Below are 27187 nucleotides of genomic sequence, written 5' to 3'. Positions count from 1 at the left end.
AGGGGTGTCTGGATCAGAGGGTGTCAGAGTCTGCACCCTCACTTGAAACTGGGGGGTTTCAAAGTGAGGACCCGCATGTCTTCCCCCACCCCAAAATCCTAGGGTAGGTCCCCTTTGCTGCCACCACCGCGGTCAATACGTGGGCTGGGACACCCCTGTTTCCCCCCTGTCTCCCTTCAAAGACACTCCCTGGGAACACAGATCAACTCACAGAGGAGGAACCTTCCCCCTCCCCTCTCTTCCCTCTCTCCAGCCTGCTCCAGAGAGAGAGAGATCTTGATTCAAACTCCTTGAATCTCTACACACAGGGAAGCAGCCCACTTCCCCCCTCTCTCTCTCCTAGCCACTTTGGAGAGATATACACCGAGTCAAATCCTTGACTCAACACAAAGAGGGACTCACTTCCCCTCTCCCCTTCCCCTGAATTTCCACAAGAGAAGGAATTAACCAAGTCCAAAGAAAAGAAAGAATTTATTAAAGAATAAAAAGAAAATACAGAATCTCTATGAGCCCAAGCTGGACACTCATAGGGTATAACCTTATCAATCTCTGGAGAGAATTCCCCCTCCCCCTTTTCTCAGTAAAAGCAATATCAGCAAACAGGAATAAAGCATTTCCTTTAGCAAACACACAATTGCAAATGTAGAAAACAACTCAAAAGACTAATTCGCCTTCCTAATTAATACTCACTATTAATTAGTAGAAACTACTCCAGGAGAACTTGGAGACATGACTGGTCTCTTTTAGATCCAAAAAGAGAACCCTGAGCAAAACAGGGAACACAGACAAAGGCTTCCCTCCACAGAGATTTGAAATTCCCCTGTCCCTTGATTGGTCCTCTGGTCAGGTGGTCACCAGGTACTACATGTTAACCCTTTACAGGTAAAAAGGGACCTTAACCCTGATCTGTTTATTTATGACAGAGGGGCTGGGCTCGGAGCTGGGGGTCAGGGCTGTGGGGGGAATGGGGTCAGGGGGGTGTCCGGCTCAGAGGGGCTGGTCTCAGAGCTGGGGGTCGGGGCTGTGGGGGATGGGGCCGGGGGGGGTGTCCAGCTCAGAGGGGCTGGGCTCGGAGCTGGGAGTCAGGGCTGTGGGGGGGAATGGGGTGAGGGGGGTGTCCGAATCAGAGGGGCTGGGCTCAGAGCTGGGGGTCACGGCTGTGAGGGGGATGGGGCCGGGGGGGTCAGGGCTGGGTGGGGAGGATGGGTTTGGGGGGGTGCCCACCTCAGAGGGGCTGGGCTTGGAGCTAGGGGTCAGGGCTGGGCCTGGGGGGTAATGGGGTCAGGGGGTGCCTGACAACCACCTCCCTGAGACCCCCCCAATCCAACCCCCCTTCCCTGGCCCCTGGCCCCTGACCGCCCCTCCCTCCACAGAACCTGTGCCCCCTGAGTGTCCCCGGGACTCCCTGCCCCTTAGCCACCCCCCCGGCCCCGGCTGCTTACCCCCGGTTCACTGCGCGCCTCGAGAAGCGGCCCTGCCCAGCGAGGCAGCCGCGTGGCTCCGGAGGGGGCTGAGCTCTTCCCCGCTCAGAGCCGCATGGGGAGGGGCGGGGCTGCGAGCTCTGGGCTGAGCTCAGCTGCCCCCACTCGGCGTGGAGCTCCCAGCCCCGCCCCCTCCCCACACGGCTCTGAGCGGGGCGGAGCTCAGCCCCGTCCCCCCAGCCAAGCTGCTGCCGCGCTGTTTAGGACCCGGGCGCGAACAAGCGGAGGAGGAGCGGCCCGTCTTCTGCAGCCAGGCGGGGCCGCGCTACCGGTAAGGGGCCATCCCTCTCCCCCAAGCGGAGCCGGTAGCGCGGCCCTGCCCCGGCTGCAGGGGACGGGCCGCTCCTCGGCTCGCAGCGGCAGGATGAGCTGGGGCCCCAGCCTTTTGACGCCCCCTGTATTTTGCCGCCCTAGGCACCAGCTTGTTTTGCTGGTGCCTAGAGCCGCCCCTGGTAATGGCCATTTGTCAACCATCACCAACATTTGCCATTCATTGGCATCTGAGATACCACAGTCCCTTATATGGAGAGAGGGAAATAGCAATAGCAACTATTGACACAAACTGTTGAATTTTTAATGGTGGTCACTGTATGTAACTATGACCGTTGGAAATCTTCTGTGTCAGCAGAGCACCAAATCTTCTCCTTGCAAGTCATCAGATTGCTCTTCATATAGGCATCTGCAGTGTCTCAGTTCCTTAACCCTGTACAAAAACTTAAAATGAAAGGCGGGTACAACATAAAAAAAATATGAAAGCACACAGTAAATTCTCTGCTCCCTTCGCATATAATCAACAGCTGTAGCCCAATTAATCTGCAGTTCACAGAAGACTTCAACACAAAAGTGCACTGCTCTTTAGGCACAGCTGCACATCCAGCTCTACCTGGAATCTTCAGAAAACCAACAATGATACAATGAAACAAAATAAAATCAACCCACATCAGCTGTAACCCAGTTATGTGAAGAACAGCACATGGTTGTTCATAAAGGAATAGAGGATACACAAATATATCTATGGAACAATTCTATGCAGACTTTTGGGATTTTAGCACAGCAATAACACTGGTCTACAATTTTTGAGAAGTTGTCTGCTTCAGAGATAAAATGTGCTATTTATTATGTATTTTGATGTGCTGAATTCAAATATGACAATTAAAACAAGTGATTGGCTACTGTTTCTAAGTTATTTAAGTTTTTACATTTTATGTCTACGTATATTGTGTAGATAGTAGATAGTAGAGTTTTAATCATAAATTGTAAACCTAGGTCTTTTCATATGTTTATGGTTGCTTTACATGATAATATTTCACCTGTCCTGTTTATGTAACACTTTAAAAATCAGCAAAAGGGTTATATAAATAAAATTTATTATGAAACAAAAGGCAAAAAACTATTATGTACGTAGTTTAGTCCTATTCAGTGTCTACTCGGCGCTTCTTGGCTTGTCTCTTGTATTCATTAAATGGAGCATCGCTTGTCACTGTCCAGCAATAGTCTGCAAGCATTGATGGGCTCCATTTGCCCTGATAGCGTTTCTCCATTGTTGCAATGTCTGGTGAAATCGCTCGCTGTGCTCGTCGCTCACTGCTCCGCAGTTCAGTGGAAAAAAATCTAGATGAGAGTGCAAAAAATGTATCTTTAGTGACATGTTGCAACCAAGGCTTTTGTATGCCTTGAGGAGGTTTTCCACCAACAACCTGTAGTTGTCTGCCTCGTTGTTTCCGAGAAAATTTATTGCCACTAACTGGAAGGCTTTCCATGCCGTCTTTTCCTTGCCACGCAGTGCATGGTCAAATGCATCATCTCGAAGAAGTTCACGAATCTGAGGACCAACAAAGACACCTTCCTTTATCTTAGCTTCACTTAACCTTGGAAATTTTCCACGGAGGTACTTGAAAGCTGCTTGTGTTTTGTCAATGGCCTTGACAAAGTTCTTCATCAGACCCAGCTTGATGTGTAAGGGTGGTAACAAAATCTTCCTTGATTCAACAAGTGGTGGATGCTGAACACTTTTCCTCCCAGGCTCCAATGACTGTCAGAGTGGCCAATCTTTCTTGATGTAGTGGGAATCTCTTGCACGACTATCCCATTCGCCGAGAAAACAGCAGTACTTTGTCTATCCAGTCTGCAGACTAAGCAAGAGAGCAACAACCTTCAAATCGCCACAAAACTGCCACTGATGTTGGTCATAGTTTATGCACCTCAAAAGTTGTTTCATGTTGTCATAGGTTTCCTTCACATGGACTGCATGACCAACTGGAATTGATGGCAAAACATTGCCATTATGCAGTAAAACAGCTTTAAGACTCGTCTTCGATGAATCAATGAACAGTCTCCACTCATCTGGATCGTGAACGATGTTGAGGGCTGCCATCACACCATCGATGTTGTTGCAGGCTACAAGATCACCTTCCATGAAGAAGAATGGGACAAGATCCTTTTGACAGTCACGGAACATGGAAACCCTAACATCACCTGCCAGGAGATTCCACTGCTGTAGTCTGGAGCCCAACAGCTCTGCCTTACTCTTGGGTAGTTCCAAATCCCTGACAAGGGCATTCAGTTCACCTTGTGTTATGAGGTGTGGTTCAGAGGAGGAGGATGGGAGAAAATGTGGGTCCTGTGACATTGATGGTTCAGGACCAGAAGTTTCATCCTCTTCCTCTTCCTCGTCTGACTCAAGTGAGAATGATTCTGGTGCATCAGGAACCGGCAGTCCTTCTCCGTGGGGTACTGGGCATATAGCTGATGGAATGTTTGGATAATGCACAGTCCACTTTTTCTTCTTTGACACACCTTTCCCAACTGGAGGCACCATGCAGAAGTAACAATTGCTGGTATGATCTGTTGGCTCTCTCCAAATCATTGGCACTGCAAAAGGCATAGATTTCCTTTTCCTGTTCAACCACTGGCGAAGATTTGTTGCACAAGTGTTGCAGCATATGTGTGGGGCCCACCTCTTGTCCTGATCTCCAATTTTGCAGCCAAAATAAAGGTGATAGGCTTTCTTAACCATAGTGGTTATACTGCGCTTTTGTGATGCAAAAGTCACTTCACCACAAACATAGCAGAAGTTATCTGCACTGTTCACACAAGTACGAGGCATCTCTGCTCACTTTGGCTAAACAGAAATGTGTCCCTTTGCAAAATCAAACACTGACAAATAAGAGAGCACGACACTGTATGATTTCTAGAGCTGATATAGGGCAATTTGTTCAGTAGAGTGATGTAAGCTTTGTTATGATTGCATCATCCATGACTTCTAGGAATAACATGATGCAATTCATATCATGTATGACACAATACCAGCTTCAGATTGCATCATTCATTGTTTTGCCTAAAAAGCAAGTACTGTCCAAACCCAGTCATAGATTTATTCATAGATCCAGTCAAAGATGTATTTTAGTCATTTCTGGTTTAAATTGAGATCCCTTCCCTTTATAACTCACTTATCCTCCGCTATTCCCAAGTCAAGGGTCATATATACTGACCCAATAGCATATCTTGAAAACTAGAGCCAATCAACAATTTGAAGCATCATTTTTGTTCTCAGTGACCCAGAATTAGTAAAGTTAGACTACATTTATTTCAGAAGCATTTTGGCTGTAGAGCAGTGTAATATATAATTTACAAAACTTTTCTACATGTAGAATTATCAGTTAATCAACATGACAATTTCTCTGGTTCTCAGCTTTGTCTTCCAGACAATAAACTCATGACTACCCATAAATTAACTGTTAAAGCAGCAAAGAATCCTGTGGCACCTTATAGACTAACAGACGTTTTGCAGCATGAGCTTTCGTGGGTGAATACCCACTTCGTCGGATGCAAGCTGGAAAGCTCATGCTGCAAAATGTCTGTTAGTCTATAAGGTGCCACAGGATTCTTTGCTGCTTTTACAGATCCAGACTAACACGGCTACCCCTCTGAAATTAACTGTTGACTCCCAACCAACGGAAAATACCGACAGCTCTCTGAAACCATGAAGTGGGAAATATTTTTCTTTTCTTACGGGCGTGCCTTTTGGTTGCCAACATTAAAGTCTCCTAGAACAATATTTCTATAACTCCAGAGTAGGTGAAAGAAAAAGTTCTCCATTTTAATAAACTCAAATAACTGAGGCAACTGTACTTTGTGACCTTGAGACCACACAAACTAACCACCATTTGTCATACAATTGAAAACAATGGGAACAGGCCATAGTTGCTTCATATCAACATCATCATTGATGATTTCTAAAATGTAAAATCTTCAGCATATTTATATGGCCTGTGGGTGAATGTGCTTCATTTTAAATACTTCTGTTAGACAGGTTATTGTGTTCATATTTGTAATGGTTACACTTGGCATGCCTCCATTTGGATGGCAAGGTAAATAACCAGAGCCAAATGTGAATGACTTTTTATGACTCAATACATCCATAAAGCTCTTTTATATGCATACTGTAGTATTCAGGGGGAAAAACTGCCTTAGAAAGTCAGAAAATCACTGTGTTAAGATTACACACAACCTTAACTCAACCCACTGTTGTGTGTGCATTACAATATAGCCTCTGATGATTAAAATTAGGGCTGTCGATTAATCACAGTTAACTCACGCGATTAACTCAAAAAAATGAATCGCGATTAATCGCACTGCTAAACAATAGAATACCAATTGAAATTTGTTGAATATTTTTGGATGTTTTTCTACATTTTCAAATATCAGAGGGGTAGCCGTGTTAGTCTGGATCTGTAAAAGCAGCAAAGAATCCTGTGCCACCTTATAGACTAACAGACATTTTGCAGCATGAGCTTTCGTGGGTGAATACCCACTTCGTCGGATGCACTGCAAAAGCTCATGCTGCAAAACGTCTGTTAGTCTATAAGGTGCCACAGGAGTCTTTGCTGCTTTTACATTTTCAAAGATATTGATTTCTATTACAACACAGAATACAAAGTGTACAGAGCTCACTTGATATTATTTTTATTACAAATATATGTATGGTAAAAATGATAAGCAAAAGAAATAGTACTTTATACAAGTACTGTAACACAATCTCTTTATCGTGAAAGTGTAATTTACAAAATGGGGGGGGTTTGTTACATAATTGCACTCAAAAACAAAACAGTGTAGAACAGGGTTTCTCAAACAGGGTTCGCCGCTTGTGTAGGGAAAGCCCCTGGCGGGCCGGGCCAGTGTGTTTACCAGCCCTGTCCGCAGGTCTGGCCGATTGTGGCTCCCACTGGCCGCGGAGCACTGCTCCAGGCCAATGAGAGCTGCTGGAAGCAGCACCAGTATATATATATTTGTTACTACTCCCAAAACTGCTTTTGATTGTGGAGAACCAGGTAAACAAAACTGATGAGGGGAATCATGGTTGGAAAAACATCCAATATCTACCACGATCGACTCTATATCTTAACTGATGCTATGAATGACAGCATCCATGGTTCATGGTGATTAACTTGTATGGGTGTATATGGAGCTTATATAGGCAAGATGTTCTGTGCACAATAGTCTATTTTCATATAGAACAGACAGAGGTGAAGAAAACAAATACAAAAAAGAGAATACAACAAAAATAAATGTGTGGAAAAAGAGTCAGAAGGATAAAAGTATGCACTCAGAGTGAAAATAAATTCAGTACCAACAAAACCTAGAACAAACAAGAAAGAAAATAAATTAATAGACATAATTATTTAATTCAGTTGTATGAATGCAACCAAATAAGCAAAGAAACTATTTAGTGATGGAAGAATGTGTACACAAAGAAAAGTAGCTTGACATAAGCAAAACAAAACTGGGCAGTAAATGGGGAGACTGATAATGCAGGACGGAAATTGCTTAGGAGCAGACCTGGTCAAACATTGTCACCTGAAATTTTTCTCTGAAAAAGGGGGATAAATTTGATGTGAAAAAGGTGCCAGTTTTTCAACCAGCTCTACTTAGGAGTTAGAGACAGAAATTAAAAGAAACCCACCAGAGTTAGCATGGGCTGTCAGCATGATTGAGAGTAATGAACACAGGTCCAGAGTCAGAAACACCTGAGATGATTCCAGCTGTTGCAAAGACTCACTTGGTTGGCATGAAGCAAATCCTGAATCAAGACAGATTTTGTGGCAGGTGGGGGTAGGGGGAGACTGTTTGCTGCTCACCAGCACTACACACAATTTGAATTTAATTTTTTTTAAGAGGATTTAGGGGTGGGTGGCAAAATTGGGCTTTCAACAGATAGCAAGTCTCAACCTTTACTATGGAAATGGAGAGCAGTAACACTGCAGAGACTATTACAGCCTCCCGATGTAAAAATATTAGGAAGGCTAATGCAGTAAATAAAAAAATAAACAGTAAGGAATTACTACAGTATTTTACATATGTGTATTACATAAAGTGAACATGGAACAAACACCTAGTCAACCAGTCAGCAAGCCTGTTTATAAAGGCATGAGAGCAGGGGCGGCTCCAGGCCCCAGCACGCCAAGTGCGTGCTTGGGGCGGCATGCCGCGAGGGGCGCTCTGCCGGTCGCCGGGAGGGTGGCAGGCGGCTCTGGTGGACCTCCCACAGATGTGCCTGCGGAGGGTCCACTGGTCCCGTGGCTCCGGAGGTCCACCAAAGCCGTGGGACCAGCGGACTCTCCGCAGGCACACCTGCAGGAGGTCCACCGGAGCCGCCTGCCGCCCTCCCGGTGACTGGCAGAGCGCCCCCCGTGGCATGCCGCCCTGCTTGGGGCAGTGAAATGTCTAGAGCTGCCCCTGCACGAGAGAGAAGATAAGAAGTTGAGATTACCAAACACCTGTACTGAATTTGCTGCCTCACTATTCACAGAGGAAGCAAAAAGTCCCATCTCCTTAGAGACTGGGCTGCACTGTCCCTGTGTGTGCGAAGAGTTTGGAGGATAACACCAAAATGCTGCTTTGAAAAGCAGCAACACAAAAACTGAGCAACAAAAGCTCAAGTGACAAAGGGGTTAGCAAGACTTGCCTGAGATAATTTCACTTGTTCCAGTCAGACTGCTTGCAGGAGTGATGTGCACCTGATACTCTACCTCATCTGTGGATTTCCACAGAGATCCATCTTTTTTACCACCATTAGGAAGTCTTTAAGGGGAGAGATTGTGAAATGGCATAGAGTTAGACTAACAATACCTGTCTTTTATAGAGTGCCTTTCATCTGTCTACCTCATGGTGCCTTACAAATTAAACATTATTCCCATTTTACACATAGGGAAACTGTAAACAGGGGGTGACATGACTAACACAAGGTCACCCTGAAAACCAGCAGCAGAGCTAGGAACAGAACCCAGGTCTTCCAAGTCCTAGTCCAGTACCCTATTCATTAGGCCACATTGACCCTGCCCCCTTCAGCCAAAGGCAGGCTGGCACCCAGCTCTATGTCACCTTCAGATCAGATGCAAATATTGCCTTCCCCCACTACCCCAGGGCCTGGCTGAGATCAGCATCTAGATGGAAAGCAGCTGGCAGAATCCTGAAGACTAAAGAAAAAAACAAAAACTTGCCACGTCTATATCACCTTCTATTGAGGGTATCTGCCCTCAAATCACTAAACCTTAGCGCTCACCTGTATTCTTCACTGCTTCTAGACACACAAATAGCTACAGTCATAAAAAAGATGCTTTCCTGTGGTTGACAAGAAGACTGATCCTGTCAGATTCTGATTAGTCATGGTGATTCATACACTCGTGAACTACAGGTTGCAAGATTAATTATCTTTGCCTACAAATGAAACCAGTGATCTAAAAAAACACCCAGCTCCACTTGGTTCAGAGCACAGCAGCCCATCTGCTCAGCAATACAGGCCATCAAGAGCACATTACCCTGGTGCTCTGCTCTCTTCAGTGACTCCCTGTGGAATGCCAAGATTTCGGACTGAATTTTCAAAGCCTTCCCTTGGCCCAAGTTACTTGGAGCCAGGGCCACTTCACTCTGCCTTATTTTGACCTCCCACTAGAATAATGGAATTGTCTGCCCCAAGAGTCAGATTTGTATGGGAAGAAGACAGAGCTTTCATAGCTACTGGCCCACGAATCTGGAAATCACTTCTCAGAGTAAAATGCAAAATCCACTTCTCTGACCTAACTTTCTCAAGAAAACATAAAAATTATCATCAAATAAAAACAAAGTCCGGCCCCTGCTGGCTGCAGGGAAGAAAGAGGTAAGTAAATGTTTGTGTGTTTGTTTTTCAGTTTGGCAATGTGCTCAGATACCAGGTGTTCCATGCAGAAATCTACATAGATTAGTCTGGATTAGGTTAGGCTATGCACAGGGAGAAGATCAAGTAAATCCCAACAGGAAAATAGGAAAGCTCGACACACGCATTGATAGTTGTATAAAGAGAAAGCATTAAGACCAATACAAAGAATGGTAGAGTAACTGGTTTAATAAAAGTATCGAGGAAGGAACCAGGCAGCTACAGAGCCATGAACAAGACTAAATGTGGGAAGGGCATTAAGCAGTATAATGCAGCATTGGGATTTACCATAAGGACAATGACCTTGGATAAACAAATGAAAGATGATACAACATAGTACAAGTCTGCTTACCTATTCCTTGAATATTGACTATCTAGGTTGACAAAAAGTTCCAAGTATATATAGTCCCTGAAGACTATGAAATATGTACCTACAAAGCAAATAAGCATGGTATAGAGGGGAAAGCTACTAAAATGTGATTTAAAATTAGCAAATAGCAGTGTCGGTAAATGAGAACTGTTCAGATGATGAATGGGATACAAACTGAAGAGGAAGTAGGGGGAATTAGGGCTACTGAAACTACTCCAGTTAGTAGGCTGGTGAAACCATACAAGCACCAAAAGTTATGTCTACACTTACGGCAGAGTGTAGAGTACAGACACTACACGCCCAGCTCGCATGGGTATAAAGAGCAGTGTAATTAGTAAGACACGTGAGTGAGTAGAGTGGAACCAAGTGCCCTACATGCCTGAACCCTATGGTGCATACACTACACTGCTTTCTACATGCCCAAGCAGTGCTTCCCACATCTACACTGCTGCCTTCCCGCTACCAGAGCCTTTCACTGCCGTGTGTACAGGGCCGGCTCCAGGTTTTCTGCCTCCCCAAGCGGCCAAAAATAAATAAATAAATAAATAAATAAATAAAAAGCCGTGGCAGCATGATCGCACAGCTCCACTCTTTGGCGGCAATTCGGAGACAGGCATCTCTGTTGTAATTTAGGTTACATTTAATCTCTGTGATAAAAGTGTCACATTCATCTTCACCAAAGTTTAAAATATTAAATGGGTGGATCGTTGAAGTTCAGGAAAGAATGGAAGAGGGATCAAAAGTAGACTTAAATGTATTTTTATGAGTTTGGGGTCAGGATGACTACAGCAAGATAGCTCCTTTCCTGCAGAAAGATATCATTTGTCTTTCTAGTTGATGCCAGTCAAAGGGAATTCCCAAAGGAACCAAATAATGTATTTTCATTTCTAAGCACAGTGATAACACATTCTCCCTCTTCAAAGACTGAGACTGAATTTTCAGATGAAATCCTCCTTGAAGGTGAAAGGTAAAGCCAAAACACTTGCTTTTGTTCTTGACTCCTTCCTTATGACACACAAAGACTCTCCCCATTTTTAAGAAACAACAACAACATATTTCCCACTTGTTTTTCAGATTAGAAATATCAGCTCCTCACTTCCCTGACTTCACTCGATGCCCTTAGGAAAATCTCTGGAGGACCTGAATAGTGAGGTCACATGCTGTCACCTAAGTACATGTGTATTGCTCATGTGTGGAGGATAGATGCATTAGTAATATATATACCAATTGCTGGGGTGATGCAATATACCAAGCAACTAGCTCTATCTTGTGAATGAAAATATACCTTAAATTGTGAAAATAATATATGTTCAATGTGTACAACCCCAAAAATATAACTGGTGCCTTGTATAATAAATAAAAAATATTCTTTGAACCTTTCATCTGAAGATCACTAAGCACTATGCAAACGATTAATTACAGGAGTGATGGACTAAATAACTATGGCACTAGACTAAGACGTCAGTGCCTGCCTCTGGCCCAGATTTCCTGGGGGAGATCCTCACTTGGTGTCATTGCCCCCAGACTATGTGACCTTGGGCAGGCCACTTAATCTGCCTGTGCCTCAGTTCCATGTTTGTAAAACAAAGTTACTATTTCCTTTCTCCCTCCCTTTACCTGTTTTGTCTGTTCAGAGCCTGATCCTGCAAAGACTATACATGCTTAACTTTACTCACCATACATAAATTTAAGCATGTGTGCAAGTCTTTGCCTGATTGGGGGTTTATGTTGTAAGCTCTTCAGAGCAGTGTACTGTCTCTTACTATGTGTTTATAAAGCACCTAGCACAATGGAAACCAGCTCCCAGTTTGTGAACCATTGAGACCCTAACTTTTCCATATTGTGACTTCACGTGACAGGAGAAAAAAAGTTTCCCCTCGCATGTAGCCATAAAAAAAAGAAGGGTGTTGGCAACCCATTGAATCCATTTGTGCCCCCAGACTTCACCCCCTGTTCTAGGGGATACCCTAATACAAATAATACTAACATCTGAGCCCCATGCCACTCTTAAGTAGTATAGGTACAGTAGATATTATCAACCCCATTTTTCAGATGGGTAAATTACAACAGGTTAATTATGCTCAAGACCAGACAGACAGTTTGTGGCAGAGTCAGAAACAGAATGGAGGAGTCTTCCTAACCATTCCAGATATTACCAGCCAATAATCTTGTCTTGGGAATTTTGACTTGTAAAACTGTGGAAAAAATGTTTTGAGTGCTGTATTTTTACCTGCATTCAGTAAAAACAATATGCAGCTAGTACACTTGATACTTGTTTGGCCTGGTTTGAAAAATTAATATTATAAAATTCTTAGCCATTTTTATGATTACTGTTAAACTGTTTAAATTCATGGCTTTCACAATAAGCTAATCTGAGTGGCTCAGAGAAAAACTTGCAGAACCTAATGAAGCATGCAGTGAGAGCCACTGATTAGACAGCACTGCTGCAGGCAATATTTGTAAGTGTATCTTAGGATGCTTAACCAGACTGATGGAAATGCAGTAGCAGCAAAACAGTATTAGTAATAAAAATGTAATTCAAGTGCCATTTTCCTGAGACAACAAAGTTTATTAATTAGTCATATATTTGGTCTCCCACAGTATTTTAACTCAATATAATACATACAAAACAGTGGTGATTTTTCTTTATTGCTTCTCAACATTTCATGCACTGCACCACACAAATATTAGTTAATATGAAAGATTAGGGCTACATTTTCAGACAGTCTAAAACCAGTCCAGAATTTTGCACCTGCAAGAACACATAAGCACTTGCAATGGTGTGCACAAATCAGGTACCCAGTCCAGCTACCTGATTTTCATGTGCAAATTCGTGGGTGCACCTGCAACATTACTGGCACAAACACCAGAATGCACAAACTAGATTGAAGATGGCAGCTGAAAATGTGGCCTCTGTTATATATAAATATTGTCCCCACAAAACTGAGCATTCCATGATAATTTGCACAAACTCTGGTCACCATAATGAATAAAGTAAACAAATAGCAATAATATAGATTTTGGCTCAGATAGCATAGTATCAATTCGGTATCTAATTAGGGGACTGCCCTGGCAAAAGAATGGATTAAAATGATCTGTTATCTTTGTTTTCTCTAACTTCTATTGCCCTATAAAAGTGTGCTTGCTTTCATTTATTTATTTAAACTAATAGAAAAAAAATGTATGTGCGTTATGTTGTACCATGACACTATGTCAGGAAATCTGGAAAAGGGAAGGTTCTGCTAATGGACACATAGTTTGCCAAACTTAAAAGCCTGAATCCAGCCTCCTCCCTCCCATACTTGAGAGAGGTAACCTCTGAGCACGAGGGGAAGCGGCCAGCTCAGTCTTGCCCACCCACAGTCAGAAAACAGGCTCCTGAAACGGATGTCTAGCTCTCTCTGCTCTCCCATGTACACCCCCTCTCCTGTGGGAATGGGCTATGGCTGGGCTAGTGGTGCAGTGTGATGAAACTTAGGTCCTAAGGCAAAGATATTTGAGTCAAACTGCCAGTGTTTGAATTCAGTTCAGAATAACCTGTCTGGTTCAGATGACCTCAGATTTCCCAAGTCGGCCTTTTTAAAGGCAGAGAGAAAGAAACACTATGCAGTTGGGCTTTGGGGACAGAGCTGTTTAAATGTAGTCCTATAGAATCAGACATGTCTGACTGGAAGGGATCACGAGAGATTGTTTAGTCCAGCCCCCTGTGTTGAAGCAGGACCAAGTAAACCTAGACCATCCCTGACAGATGTTTATCAAATCTGTTCAAAAAACCTCCAGTGATGGAGATTCCACAAGCTGCCTTGAAAGTCTATTACAGAACATAACTTCCCTTATAGTTAGAAAGTTTTCTATAGTTTTCCTATAATCTAACCTAAGTCTCCCTTGCTGCAGATTAACTTCTATTACTTCTAATTAGAGAGGGGATGTTATTAATAACCTGATGCAACAGGTTCGTAAATGTTACAAAAAAGCCTTTGCATGTTTCCAAAGAAAACTTTTTAATAAAGATGGACCCCAAAATAAAACTTCAAGATCCAGATACCATCTCCTTGAGATTTGAATGGCTCCTGGTCTATACTAGGTCACAACCTCAAAGTTGTGTGTCCTTGAACTTTGGGGAAATTTGGATCCACACTCACTGTGTCTTAGGCCCAATGTCTACCTGTACTTATGCAGCATAAGCCTGTTCGATGACTAAGCAGAGGCAAAACAGTAACAAAAGGCAGCAAGATCTGTCCAACAGCAGCCAATATTTACCCCCATCAAACAAAACAATGTAACATAAGAAAAAGCAAGCAAAAAATCTTCCCTGACCTGGGCTTCAACCCAGCCATCAGACCCCAAGTGCAGAACTCTTCTTTTCCACATGCATGCTCCCCTTCTGCTTCCCAGCAACCTCTCTTATAGACATTCCCTTCAGCACCTAGGCGGGTGAGGGGAAAGTGAAACTGGAGTTAACCTTCGTGTAATAGGGACTAGGTTAGCGGCCCTACACCCTGTCTCTTGAAATTTGTATTCTTCAGTCATGATGGAGTGGATGGGGGATAAGATGAGTTATCAGCCATGGCATGTGGGCCTGACTGCTAAATTGTTGCAAAATATTCCCTGTAAGCCCATGACACTGTTCATCATGGTAATGATAGTGATTCAGAGTGTCATCTTGTGACCTGGAAACAAAGTCAGCTGACTTGGCATCTCCATAATGGACTCCCACAATGATCCGTTCTAGCTCCTCTTCTTTTCAACATATATATCTATGACGTACCAACAACTAAGACCAAGAAGTAGGTACATGCAGATGACATCTGTTTTGCTGATGTGAGTAATGATTGACCCTATATCAAAAGGTCACTCAGCCAGGACATGAATGCTCTGGCCCTTTATCTTCATCAGTGGAGATGTATATTATGTTAGTCTAAGACTATGGCCACAACCCTCCATATGGCCAGCTAAGGCCAATCAATCCCTTACTGTCTGTGTTGAGGATCGTCTACTCCCTTTCCAGCCAGTTGTCAGTTATTTAGGAGCCAAACTGGACTGTAGTCTAACATTCCAGTCCCATGTAGAACACTTAAAGAAAAAGATCACCTTCCACACTCCCTTGATCCAGAAGCCAGCAGGAATTGCCTGGGGAGCAGAGGCAAATGTTTTACAAACCTCAGTCCTGGTGCTAGTATTCGCTCCAGTGGAATATCGTGACGCAGTTTGGGTCAGAAGTCGGCATATGCATCTCGTTGATTCAGAGCTGAACACAGCCACCTGTATCGTTAGTGGCCGCCTTAGCCACACATTAACATCTAATTTGTATGTGTTGGCTCATATTGCTCCACCAAAACTTTGACGAGATGCCATTACCCTTAAAACTACATGGAGGGCTAGGACGGATAAAAACTACCTGCTGCACACAAGGCTGACAATGGTACCTGTACGTACAAATAAGCAACACACACTTCCCACCAGAAGATCTGCCCGTCTCCAGAGGAAAACTACTACACCTGCAGTTCCTGCTGACTTGCCATGACTGACTTTGAGAGATCCTTTTGCAGCCTCATGCAGTCATGTCCAGTGCTGCCAGCTCAGTGCCAATCTCGGGTGAACAAAGGCATGTCAGAGCCAATAGCTATGTCCTCACAGATTGGCAGTGACTCTGGGATGGAGACAGAAGCATGCTGATGAATTTCAGAAGCCCTAACTTACAGCCCCCTGTTTGCAAACTGGGATGTAAATCCTGGACCAGACTGAACAGGCTGCTGACTGGAATGGCCAGAGTGGCTGCCTCAGTGCAGAACTTTGGCTGAGCTCAAGCTACACAGTGTGACTGCGGGACAGCAATGCAGATGGTCAAACATGAGGTGAAGGAGTGGACTGGAGAGTTGACTGGAACACCTTGCTACTCTCAACAATGCAGCAGGTAGGCGGCCGAACAATCTAGATAGCGACTTGTGATCCATATGAAAGAAGAATTGCGACAGAGTGGATGGGGGCAAGGAGAATTATCAAAATATTATTGCAGAGAAGAATCTCTTAATATTTGTTGATGTAGGAGAAATCTGACCAGGAGCTAATGAATATGTGAGCAACTTGTCTCTGAATTGGGATTATTTGAAAAATTACTCGTCAGTGTGGTGTATTGAAAACTGTGTTATAACTGTGATCATCTGAAATTCGTAGAGGTTTTTCCTGGTCATGCTTGCGGGTTAGGGGGCTTTATAGGGAAGTGTCACCCATCTCCTGAGCACCCCCTCTTGGCCAGGGATCACTTCATAGGCATCCTGTCCTTGTTAGCTCCTGCTTGTGGGCCCCTTAAGAACCTACTAGCCTTTCCTCTTGATAACAGCATCCCTTACCAGAGCTGGTATAATAACATAAATGGTTCAAGCGCCAAAATAAAATCCATTACCATAACAAAAAAATTCATACTCAGCCCTGCCAAACATGGAGCTTTTCCTCTGTCCCAGTCTGCTCCAACTGAAGCCGCTCCTCCCAGCCTTTTCTGGCTGGACCTCAGCCCTGTGGCCTGCAGCTTCCTGCTGCTCTTTATAAGTACTCCCCTGATCCAACCTACGCATGCCTCTTAGCAATCATGCCTCCAGTCTTTAGGGGGGGCAACCCAGCCTGTTTACTGACTGACTGCTTGTGACATCCCATCTAGAGCAAGGTGTGGTGAGTTGTGCCTCTCTGTTTTATGGAGCAGCCTGCTTTGTCTCTCTCTGTTTTGGGGTTCTTGTCACATCTTATCATTCTAAATTCTAAGAAATAAAGTAGCGTTACGTTGAAACCTTCCAGCAAAAGTATGTATGCTTTTATTTAACTTCTCTGTGTGTATGCCATGAACATAACAATCAGAAGCTCCTGGTCAGATACGTTCTAGCACAAAAAGATTTAAGGCCTTAATTTTTCAGATCTCTTCTTCCACTGGTGCATGCACAAATTTGCAGGTACACACATTGTGTGTGCGCACATTGTTTCAGCGATAACATCTGTACATGTAGGTAATGGGTTTTCCCAAAGAGATTCCATCACATCCATGTGAGGGTCAATAGTCCTGGAAAAGCAAACGCAAAGGAAGAACTGTGTTTATGTATGTATATCTGCAAACATGTGCACACATAAGCTGAGACTCACCTAAAATCAAGCAGTATATTCTTCTCCACACTCATTTCCCGATAATTCTCCCTGATCTCCAATGTGAGTGAATAACACAAATTCCATTAGAAAGATGGTCACAATATTTTTCCTTCGGGGGACATGAGAATGCTTTTACTTTGCAGTTTTTAATATTGTGCAATGAGACTGGTTATTAAAGCAAGCTGCCTCTACCTCTTTTAAAAAGGGGCGGAGGTGTTAAAAGAAGAGTTCAGGCTGAAGATTAATGACCAAACTTTAATATAAATAGCCCTATGTGACACACACAGCATTTGTGTAAGGTTGGTTTTGTTTTTTGGGTTTGTTGAAATTGGGAGTGAGTAGAAAATGCAATGCTAAAACAGGTAACTCGGGGAAGTAGTCTACAGAAAAAGCTACAACATATTATAAGAAAAGAGAGGTCAACAGAATGTTATCAGAAACATTTTGGGGAGGTTGAAAGAAAAAAAATCCCAGGCTAAATAAACACCTGATTTGACTGTAGTTAAATGTATTACTTATTGTGGATGTGTGCTACTGCAAGATTGAAGACTGTAATATAGAGAAAGTTTTAAAAAAACCTTCACCAAAAATACCAGTCATTTTTTTGAAAAGACAGAAAATCCCCCATGATCATTCCCATTTAGTGTCTTGACTCCTCCTCTGATATGAACTCATGTAAAATAGCACAATCCCAGTCAGAAATTGTCTTAATAGTCAAGGGGAAATAACTCCTTAATGGAACCAACTTTTGGAATAGAGAACACTCCCAAAATACCAAATCTTTGAAAGCACAGCAACCAACTATATGAATACAGGCTTTTTGGAGAATGGACTAAGTTAAAATATTCAATAGGCCTGTAGTCTGACTCTGTAAACTTCCAGTGGTTCTGAAAAAGGAGAGATGCCTTTGTCAGTCCCTTCACTGCACAGCAAGACTTTAGGGGCATTTATCAGCAGAAGAAAATACAAACTAAAAGTGAAATCTTGGCAACAAGACCAATTATCAGATACTCTTGAGAAGGGCAGTTGCTAACATTCATCAATGGCAATGTCTGATTAAATGCAAAAGAAATAATTAATACAAAAGATCCCTCAGTCCATCCCACCTTCCATTAGGAGGAAATAGATTATGAAGCCACATAAGCAACTGCACAGCTAAGGTTTTAACCACAGCTTTCCATTTTAAGCCTCATTTTGACGCCACATGACAATACCATTTTAGCTGATGAGTCAAGTGCCTACCACCGCCCTCAAGGAACACTCAACAATGAGGAAACATAAGCATCCAAGAACAACCCCAACCCCACTCCAACACTGGAGTCAGCAAAACCTAAACTAGGAGATCATTCTCCACCAACAACAGCAGAGCAGTCACTACACTGGACCGAGGTCTGTATCCAGAACAATAACAGTCTAGAAGACCCATAGCATTCAGGCACCAGAGGGCAGTAGATTAGATTAGTAGTGTCAAGTAATGATTTCTAGAGCAAAGGCCACGCAATGGCTTAAGGAACCTGGCCATCTGGCAGGAGGTGTTTGACGATCACAACAAATAATGGATCTAGTGCTAGAGCTGTTCAGATAACTCATTTTTTGGTTTGCTGGCCAAAACTGGGGGGGGGGGGAATTAAATTGTTTTGGGTTGACACAAAACAACTTTTTAAAAAAAATGTGTTGTACCAAAAAAGTTGAAAAGAATTTCATTTGTCTCCCACGTAGTGTCTGCAATGTCTTGATTTAGTACACTTGTTTCGTACAGTAGATAAAAACAAAAAATTGCTTCAAATAGAAAAAATTAAATGTTTAATTTTGAAAATGTTAAAATGAAAGGTTTTGGTTTATCAGATTTTTTTTCTTTTTGTTTTTTGACTTAAACAATTCAGCAAATTCCACATGAATTTGCTAAATTATTAGGTCAACATGAATCTGCATCTTTCAGTGAAAAATAGTTTCATCCAAAACAATTTTGCCCAGATCTATTCAGTGCTTCCCCACTGGCCTCCATCAATCAGGAAAAAAGGTGGCTCCAATATCCACTACTTCATTGAGCTTCACTGTCCTGAGCTCAGGCATAGAAGAAGTAGGTAGCTTTTTTCCTGTCCTGCCCCTGTAGAAGGAGAAAGCTTGGCCTAAACCCATTTGGTTTTATCTGCACATGAACCAGTAATTTCTACACAATGGGAGGAACTTATCTCAAGCCAGCCATTGAGTAACAGCAGCTCAGGTTAACCAAGCCATCTACGGTATGAAACAAATCTACTAATCAAGACTTTCCAGACACTATGTGGGAGTCAAAGAATCTCCGTCACCTCCCACACAACCACGTCTTTGAAAAAAATCTGTATTTTGCAATCAGCTTCATTGCATGACATCTGCCTCTTGTCCTTTAGCTGCCTTGCCTCCTAGTTCACCTTTTGCAAGTTATCCATAAGCCAAGATGATCTCTGAGGGTAAAGCCTTAAGAGAAGAACACCAAGGCATAGGCGTTGACTCCATGGGTGCTCCAGGGCTAAAGCACCCACTGAAAAAAAAATAGGAGGTGCTCAGCACCTGCAGGGCTGGATTAAACTTTTATGGGCCCCAGCACCCGGACCCTGGCCACGCCCCCACTCAGCCTATTCTCCCCAAAGCCCTGCCCATGCTCCACCCTGAGGCCCCACCCTTGCTCAGCCTCTTCGCCATGAGGCCCCTCCTGCTGCTCACATGGGAAGGAGGGGGCAGAGAGGAGACCCACTGGCAAAAACAAAAGGCAGCGCCTGTGCATCCAGGGGTCATCCAATCAATGGCTGAGGATAAAAGATTATTAGAAAATAACGCCAAACCCTTAACAGAATGGCCTGTTGGAGCGCTGTGCTACCTTCTGAGGCCTTGTGGAAAAACTCTAGTTCAAATAACTGTTCAGGGAAGACCATCCAAACCAAGCCCTTCATGAGAGATGTGCCTAACCTTGAAAACAAAGGCGATAGTAATTGGTCCATGACACAGGCCTGATTTTTAATTGTATAAACTCCCAATTCTATCACAGACACTTGATCAAGACTAGGTTCACCTATGTGAGTTGAGAGGGATAGTCACATATTCATCATGACCATGAAATCCTGAGATGATTCCAAGCATGCATCATCCCAGTGGATGTTGAAGGCACTGAGCACTATTAGCCTGGACCCCTTCAATACCATTGCAGCAAGGAACTCTATTAGCTCACACGGGAACTTTACAGTGCCACGGGACAACCAGTAAACCAAAACCACCTCCAACAAACTCCATCCCAGGGCTCATATACAAGTGGTACTCGATACTCCAGAATGTCACGTTGCTTGCAAAAAGCATAGCCATACCACACCCTCGCTGATTCTTCTTAGCTACCTTAGTACTGAATATCTAGCCAGAACCAGCTGCAACAAAACCAGTGCAGCAGTATCATCCAGCCAAACAGATTTCAGTAATACATGCAAGATTAGGGGCTTCACCATTAAATAATGGACAGATGAAACTTTATTCAATATCGATCTTGCAATTAGTAGCATGAACTGAAGACTGGCTTCTTTGTCCATAGACATTCCAGCTTCTTGAGAATTGACAGTAGACAGCTCCTGTGGAACACAGATTAACATCTCAACCCTTGTTTGTACTGTATCAGGGTGGATGGATGTGTGGGGGGTGGGAGATGGGTGGGAAAGGGGGTCTTAATTGCCCTCTACCACAGAAGCCAAGGAAACCAAACCTTCATAGCTAATCTCCCCACCCTCATACCTCCATGTCCCCAGCACACAGCAGTGTTTTTCAAACTTCTCAAGTGGTGTTCAAACAGATATAGGTAGGTACCAGAATAAAGTTCTAGGGCAAACTAAAGACCATCTAAAGCAGTCCATTCACTCTCCCAAGTCAACACCGCTCTCCCTAAACCCCCAAACCCTGCTGGTAATGGGGGGATTCTAAAACTTAGCCCAAGGAAGGAGAGAGACAGTTGCAGGGAAGACAATGAGATCCAATTCTGAGGTGAAGGAAAAGGAAGGCACAGGAGCAAGGAAGAGTATAGGTGGGGGAAGAACGGCTCCATTTTTTGCCACCTTTCTAGCGCACTGCATTAGGCTGACACGTGGTCTGTCTGTGCAGTAAGGCTGGCCCTGAGCTTGCTAATATTCTATTGACTGAATAGTTTCATTTATATATAGGCTTGTATTCTTCTATGTTCTCTTTATATGTTTATTTGGTATAATTTATTGGGCATCTGTTATCTTTTCCATCTGGCTGCTTCACGTAATATTACACCTCCTGATCTCATTTAACCTAATATGACAAGACAGAGCGTCGCAACCTATCAAGCTTTCAAAGTAATATGCCTACTTTCCATGTGTAGATAATAACCAGCAAACAGGACAAAGACTATCTTTCTGGTTACCCGCTACAACAATTTCAATGTCAGCACACCTCAGAGCAAGACTGTAATGTATGTGCACACATACATTATATGGAAGCATACCCCATCTGTGGCGGTAATACTTGTGATAAATGAACTTCTCATATACCTTTGACTGCTTCTTCGCCTCTTGGTTCATCAATCCATCTCCCTTCGACTTATTCCAATAATTTAACCCCTCAAACATGTTCAGACAACTGCCATTAAAAAAATAAAAGCCTACAACTTGCCATTAAAATGTTCTTCCTTCTCTCCCATTTTAAACTGAGACTATTTCCAATCAAATTATACTTGCCCAAAGCCAAGGAGAGGCAAAAGTCGGTCTTGGAACAGAACACAGCTGTTCTATGCATAAAAGTGTCATGAGTTTAAATTTGTTCTGTCACATCTTGCTACCTCAGGCTAGAAATGGGTGATTCATAACATAGGAAACAGGAGACTCCCAGCTATTCCATGCAATGCTCAAGTCCAGTCTGAGACCATCTTGAGGTATCAGATTTTTAATGTTGTGGCATGGTACCGAAAAGATATTTAGGTCATGTACATGAGTCCCTGGACAGTTGGACTCATAGTAAGGAAGGCACTTAGTCTAACAGGCAGAGGGATGCAAAAAGAATGGTCCCATTAAAAACCCATTTTAAAAAACTCTTCGAAATTGTTTTTCTATAGCATATTTAGCATAAACAGATGTATCATAATGTAATGTGGCCTGAAGGGTTTGGGCATCATCATCGTTATTTGTATTAGAGTAGTGTCTATAGGCCTCAGCTACGATTGGAATCCCATTGTGCTAGGCACCGTTCAATCACATAGGGTGTGTTTTCACTGCAGAAAAAGGTGTGCTCTTAACCTGGGTTAGGGACTGGGAATTAAAAAACAGCAGCAAAGATACAGGCTCCCCAGCTCCCTATAGGCTTTAACTTGAGCTGCTAACCCAAATGACCAGACAAGCCTTCAGTACTAGTTTAACCCAAGTTAGGTAAGATGAGATAAGAACGCACTTTTTTCCCCCAGTGAAGACATACATGTCATACGAGAGAAGCTTTCCAGTGTAGGGACTACAACTGAAAGAGACAAGGCAGACAACAGGTAGGAGGGGAAACAGAGGTGCAGAGAGGTGAAGTGATGTGCCCAAGATTATAGGGCAAGTCAGAAACAGAGCTGGGAATAAACACCAAGTCTCTTGATGCCCAGTCCATCATCTGCATACCTTCTTCATGGCCATTGCACTGTGTGCCAAGTATCACTCTATATGGAAATATTTATATCGCCCCTTATAAACTTACTTTAGATTTACAGTGGAGGTCCTAGCAGATACTTTGAGGTACTCCAAAAGCTGACTGTAAAAATGGCATGCTAGAGTTTCATGTTTCTTGCCTCTGAAGGGTTTCTAGATCAAATATGATGATTTTACCCATAAAAAGATAATTAGAAATACTATCAGCCATCTGCAATCTAAAAATCATCCTTGCTTTTCTTGGATTGTTCATCACAATGAGTGGAAGATTCTCCCAGCCAAATTCTGTCTTCAGTTATACCTATGTCATTCCGTTCAACTGAGCCCAGCAACTGGAACTTAATTAACAGTTTTGTTAATTATGTATGAGCCAGAATAGAAAACAGCTTGTCCTATCAAAGCTATGTTGTCTCTGCAGCACTGACAGGAACACAGAATCGTAGGACTGGAAGGGACCTTGAGAAGTCATCTACAGTCCAGTTCCCTGCACTCATGGCAGGACTAAATATTATCTAGACCCGTGGTCCCAAAACTTGTTCCGCCACTTGTGCAAGGAAAGCCCCTGGCGGGCCGGGCCGGTTTGTGTACCTGCCACATCCACAGGTTCGGTCGATCGTGGCTCCCACTGGCCACGGTTCACTGTTCCAGGTCAATGGGAGCTGCTGGAAGCAGCACGGGCCAAGGGACATACTGGCTGCCGCTTCCAGCAGCTCCCATTGGCCTGGAGCTGCGAATTGCAGCCACTGGGAGCCGCGATCGGCTGAACCTGCAGACGTGACAGGTACACAAACCAGCCTGGCCCACCAGGGGCTTTCCCTGCATAAGAGGCAGAACGAGTTTGGGAACCACTGATCTAGACCACCCCTGACATGTGTTTGTCTAACCTGCTCTTAAAAATCTTCAATGATTGAGATTCCACAACCTCCCTACGCAATTTATTCCAGTGCTTAACTACCCTGAGAGTTAGGAAGTTTTTCCTAATGTCCAACCTGAACCACTCTTGTTGAAATGTAAGCCCATTGCTTCTTGTCCCATCCTCAGAGGTTAAGGAGAACTTCCTTGTAACAACTTTTTATGTACTTGAAAACTGTTATGTTCCCCCTCAGTCTTCTCTTATCCAGACTAAACAAACCCATTTTTTCAGTCTTCCCTCATAGGTCATGTGTTCTAGACCTTTAATCATTTTTATTGCTCTTCTCTGGACTTTCTCCAATTTGTCCACATCTTTGCTGAAATGAGGCACCCAGAACTGGACACAATACTCCAGCTGGGGCCTAAACAGCACGGAGTAGAGTGGAAGAATTACTTCTTGTGTCTTGCTTGCAACACTCCTGCTAATACATCCCAGAACAATGTTTGTTGCAAAATAAATTAATAAAATAATAATAATTTAAAAGCAATATTACACTGTTGACTCATATTTAGCTTGTGATCAACTATGACCCCCAGATCCCTTTCTGCAGTACTCCTTCCTAGGCAGTCATTTCCCATTTTGTATGTGTGCAACTAATTGTTCCTTCCTAAGTGGAGTACTTTGCATTTGTCCTTATTGAATTTCATCCTTTTTACTTCCGATCATTTCTCCAGTTTGTCCAGATCATTTTGAATTTTAATCCTATCCTCCAAAGCACTTAAAACCTCTCCCAGTTTGGTATCGTCCATAAACTTTTATAAGTGTGCTCTCTATGCCATTATCCAAATCATTGATGAAGATATTGAACAGAACCAGAACCAGAACTGATCGCTCTGGGAACCCACTCAATATGCCCTTCCAGTTTGACTGTGAACCACTGATAATTAACTACTCTCTGGGAACGGTTTTCCAACCAGTTTTGCACCCACCTTATAGTAGCTTCATTTCCCTAGTTTGTTTATGAGAAGGTTGTGTGAGACAGTATCAAAAGTCTTACCATTTTACCATGTTCACAACTCTCTTGCATTTGCTTTCCATAAAGACTCGCATATTTGAACTTTATGAACACAGATACTCATGAAAGATAAATGCTTTAAGCTCAAATAATCACATAGTTGAATTTTAAATGGTACATTCAGTTGTGAAATTCACAATTTGCATAAAGTCACATTTATTTTTGTTTCTTGTTTGGATGATTTATGTCCTAACCAACATAGCATGAATTGGAATTACAACTAAATATACACAATGCTGTGTGGGTTAGTTAAATTCATTGATTTAAATTACTACATAAACTGTAGTCAAAGTTTACAACTCAAACAATCTCTACACCAAGAATTTTTCCTTTTAGAAATTCACAAATATTTGACAACAAATACATTCAAGAATTTCACATTCTGTTCACAGACAATACAAATCAGAAAGAAAAGGTGAAGTTTGCCAAATTATTTGTTGCAATCTATTCGCTTAGCTCCATTAAACACCACATACCAATCTTTAGCAGTGGATCAGGAGATTTTGCTAAATAATTAAACTTCTAGTATATGTTTCCATTTCTTATTTGCAAAACGTGTCTTATTCTGAATTATCAATCACATTACACCTATTATGCAATTAAGATTACAGATTTGGATGGGGGCAGACAGAGGTTTAATTTAAAAAGTCAGTTTGCAACTTTTGGGATTGCCTCCTGATTGAAGTTCAGCCCCATCTAACATGGGTATCATTCTTATGCTGCATAGAGAAAAAGCTTCATGCATTTTGTCAATCATTTTTCATTTCATTTCATCCAGCAGAGCTGGATTTTAATGCAGTAAAAGACAAGGAAAAATAATTTTATATATGTCATGCACACACAAAAAGTAACTCGGAAACTTCATTAATAACAAAGAGAGCTGTTGGTTTTTTTAGCCATCTATCAGGCCTCAAGCTAGCTACAACACTGCAAGTCAGCAATATGTGAAGAGAAGATCTTGTGAAAAAAGATTTGTAATATCCAGCTTTAACGTTTTAATTGTGTTGACTAATTATTTGTTGTATAACCTCCACCGGTTATTGAAAATGACAAATAGACTAAGGCTTCAAAACCTCATGCATAATCTTATTATAAGAATTTTCTCATTCTTAAATCATTCTAATCTATGTTACCATGAAGGATCAGGAGAATCAAAGAGGAATCCTCAAGCAGGCACAAGAGGGAGTACTTTTTAAAAATAAAATCTCTGATATTTCATTATAAATATCACTTACGTGGGAGATTTTCTGAGGCAGAAATGGCAGGGAGGCATCCCACAGACTTATTATGAAGCAGTGGAAACAGTGAGTAATGAAGAATTATTTGGGAATTGGCTGGATTCCTAAGCTATTAATTTACAGACTGTTTAATGTTTGTTGGGGATTTTCTGCCTTTTTTTAAAAATAAAGATGCAGAATTTTGAAAGAAAGTATAATTTTAGGTTATTATGTGGTCTCCATTGAAACACTTTTCATCTTAAAAAAAACAAGTTTGTTTTTGTTGTGGTTTTTTGGCCAGGGAGGGGCAGGCAGGGAGGGGAATAGTTATACGATCCTGACTTCTTATCTAGGCTCCAGACAGGGAAAATCCAAACAATTCTTTAAGGGCCTGATAAAGTCAGTGAAAAAACTCCCATTGACTTCAGTGGGCTTTGCATCAGGCTTAAATGATTACATCTATCTAGTATTGCTGCATGCAGTATTGTTGTAGCTGTGTTGAGCCAAGGATATTAGAGAGAACAGGTGAGTGAGGTAATATCTTTTATTGGACCAACTTTTGTTAGTGAGAGAGAGCTCTGTGTCAGCTTGAAAGCTTCTCTCTCTCACCAACAGAAGTTGGTCCAATAAAAGATATTTCCTCCCCCATCTTGTCGCTCTTACATCTATCTAGTGCATTCATCACCATAGTACTTAACCTGAGCTCTACTGTAGTACCCCGGAGCATCAAGTTCATATACATTTTATTGGCCACTTACCTCAAACCACTGCCCATGTGACTGCATTTTCAGGATGACACAGGGATCTGGCTTGGAAAGGGCATCCCGGTCTGATATGCCTTTGCATGCAACTCGCAGCTCCACTTTAGTCAGGCATGGGCTGCTAAAGATTCCCAGGGTATTTGCTGCTGATTCATAGATGTTGCTCATTTTCTGCATTCTCTGTTCTGTGAAGAGAGAAACGGGTTGATCAAAAACAATTTATCCACAGTGCAAACCTTCTGTTCACATGGAAGCCGATCCAATTCTGTGCTGTGCAGAAAAAAAAAAAGACTCCCTATTTTATCATGGGTGAGATTCATAGCAAAGTCAAATGAAAATTTCTAGAGTTTCTCTAAACCCTGGAAGATGTCTAAATATAAAATAATAAATAATCCACAAAACTATCAAAACTTTCACATTTATAAATTATTCGGCATGATTATTATGGTAG

The 27187-nt window shown here is 42.6% G+C and overlaps 1 protein-coding gene across 8 annotated transcripts in view; it reads right to left on the bottom strand.

Annotated features, from left to right (window-relative positions):
- The window catches only part of CPNE4 (copine 4), a 342555-nt gene that overhangs the window by 246169 nt on the left and 69199 nt on the right, over window positions 1–27187 (bottom strand). For all 8 annotated transcript variants that reach the window (XM_045002785.1, XM_045002784.1, XM_045002790.1 and 5 more), the window contains one exon: window positions 26734–26921. In XM_045002785.1, coding sequence (XP_044858720.1) covers window positions 26734–26913 — 180 coding nt within the window. In that variant the 5' untranslated portion in view covers window positions 26914–26921. The remainder of the gene's footprint in view (window positions 1–26733; window positions 26922–27187) is intronic.

This window comes from Mauremys mutica, chromosome 2 (genome assembly GCF_020497125.1).
Source record: "Mauremys mutica isolate MM-2020 ecotype Southern chromosome 2, ASM2049712v1, whole genome shotgun sequence".
NCBI classification, from domain to species: Eukaryota; Metazoa; Chordata; order Testudines; family Geoemydidae; genus Mauremys; species Mauremys mutica.
Note: the sequence above shows the minus strand (reverse complement) of the source record. Positions and strands in the feature narration are given on the sequence as shown.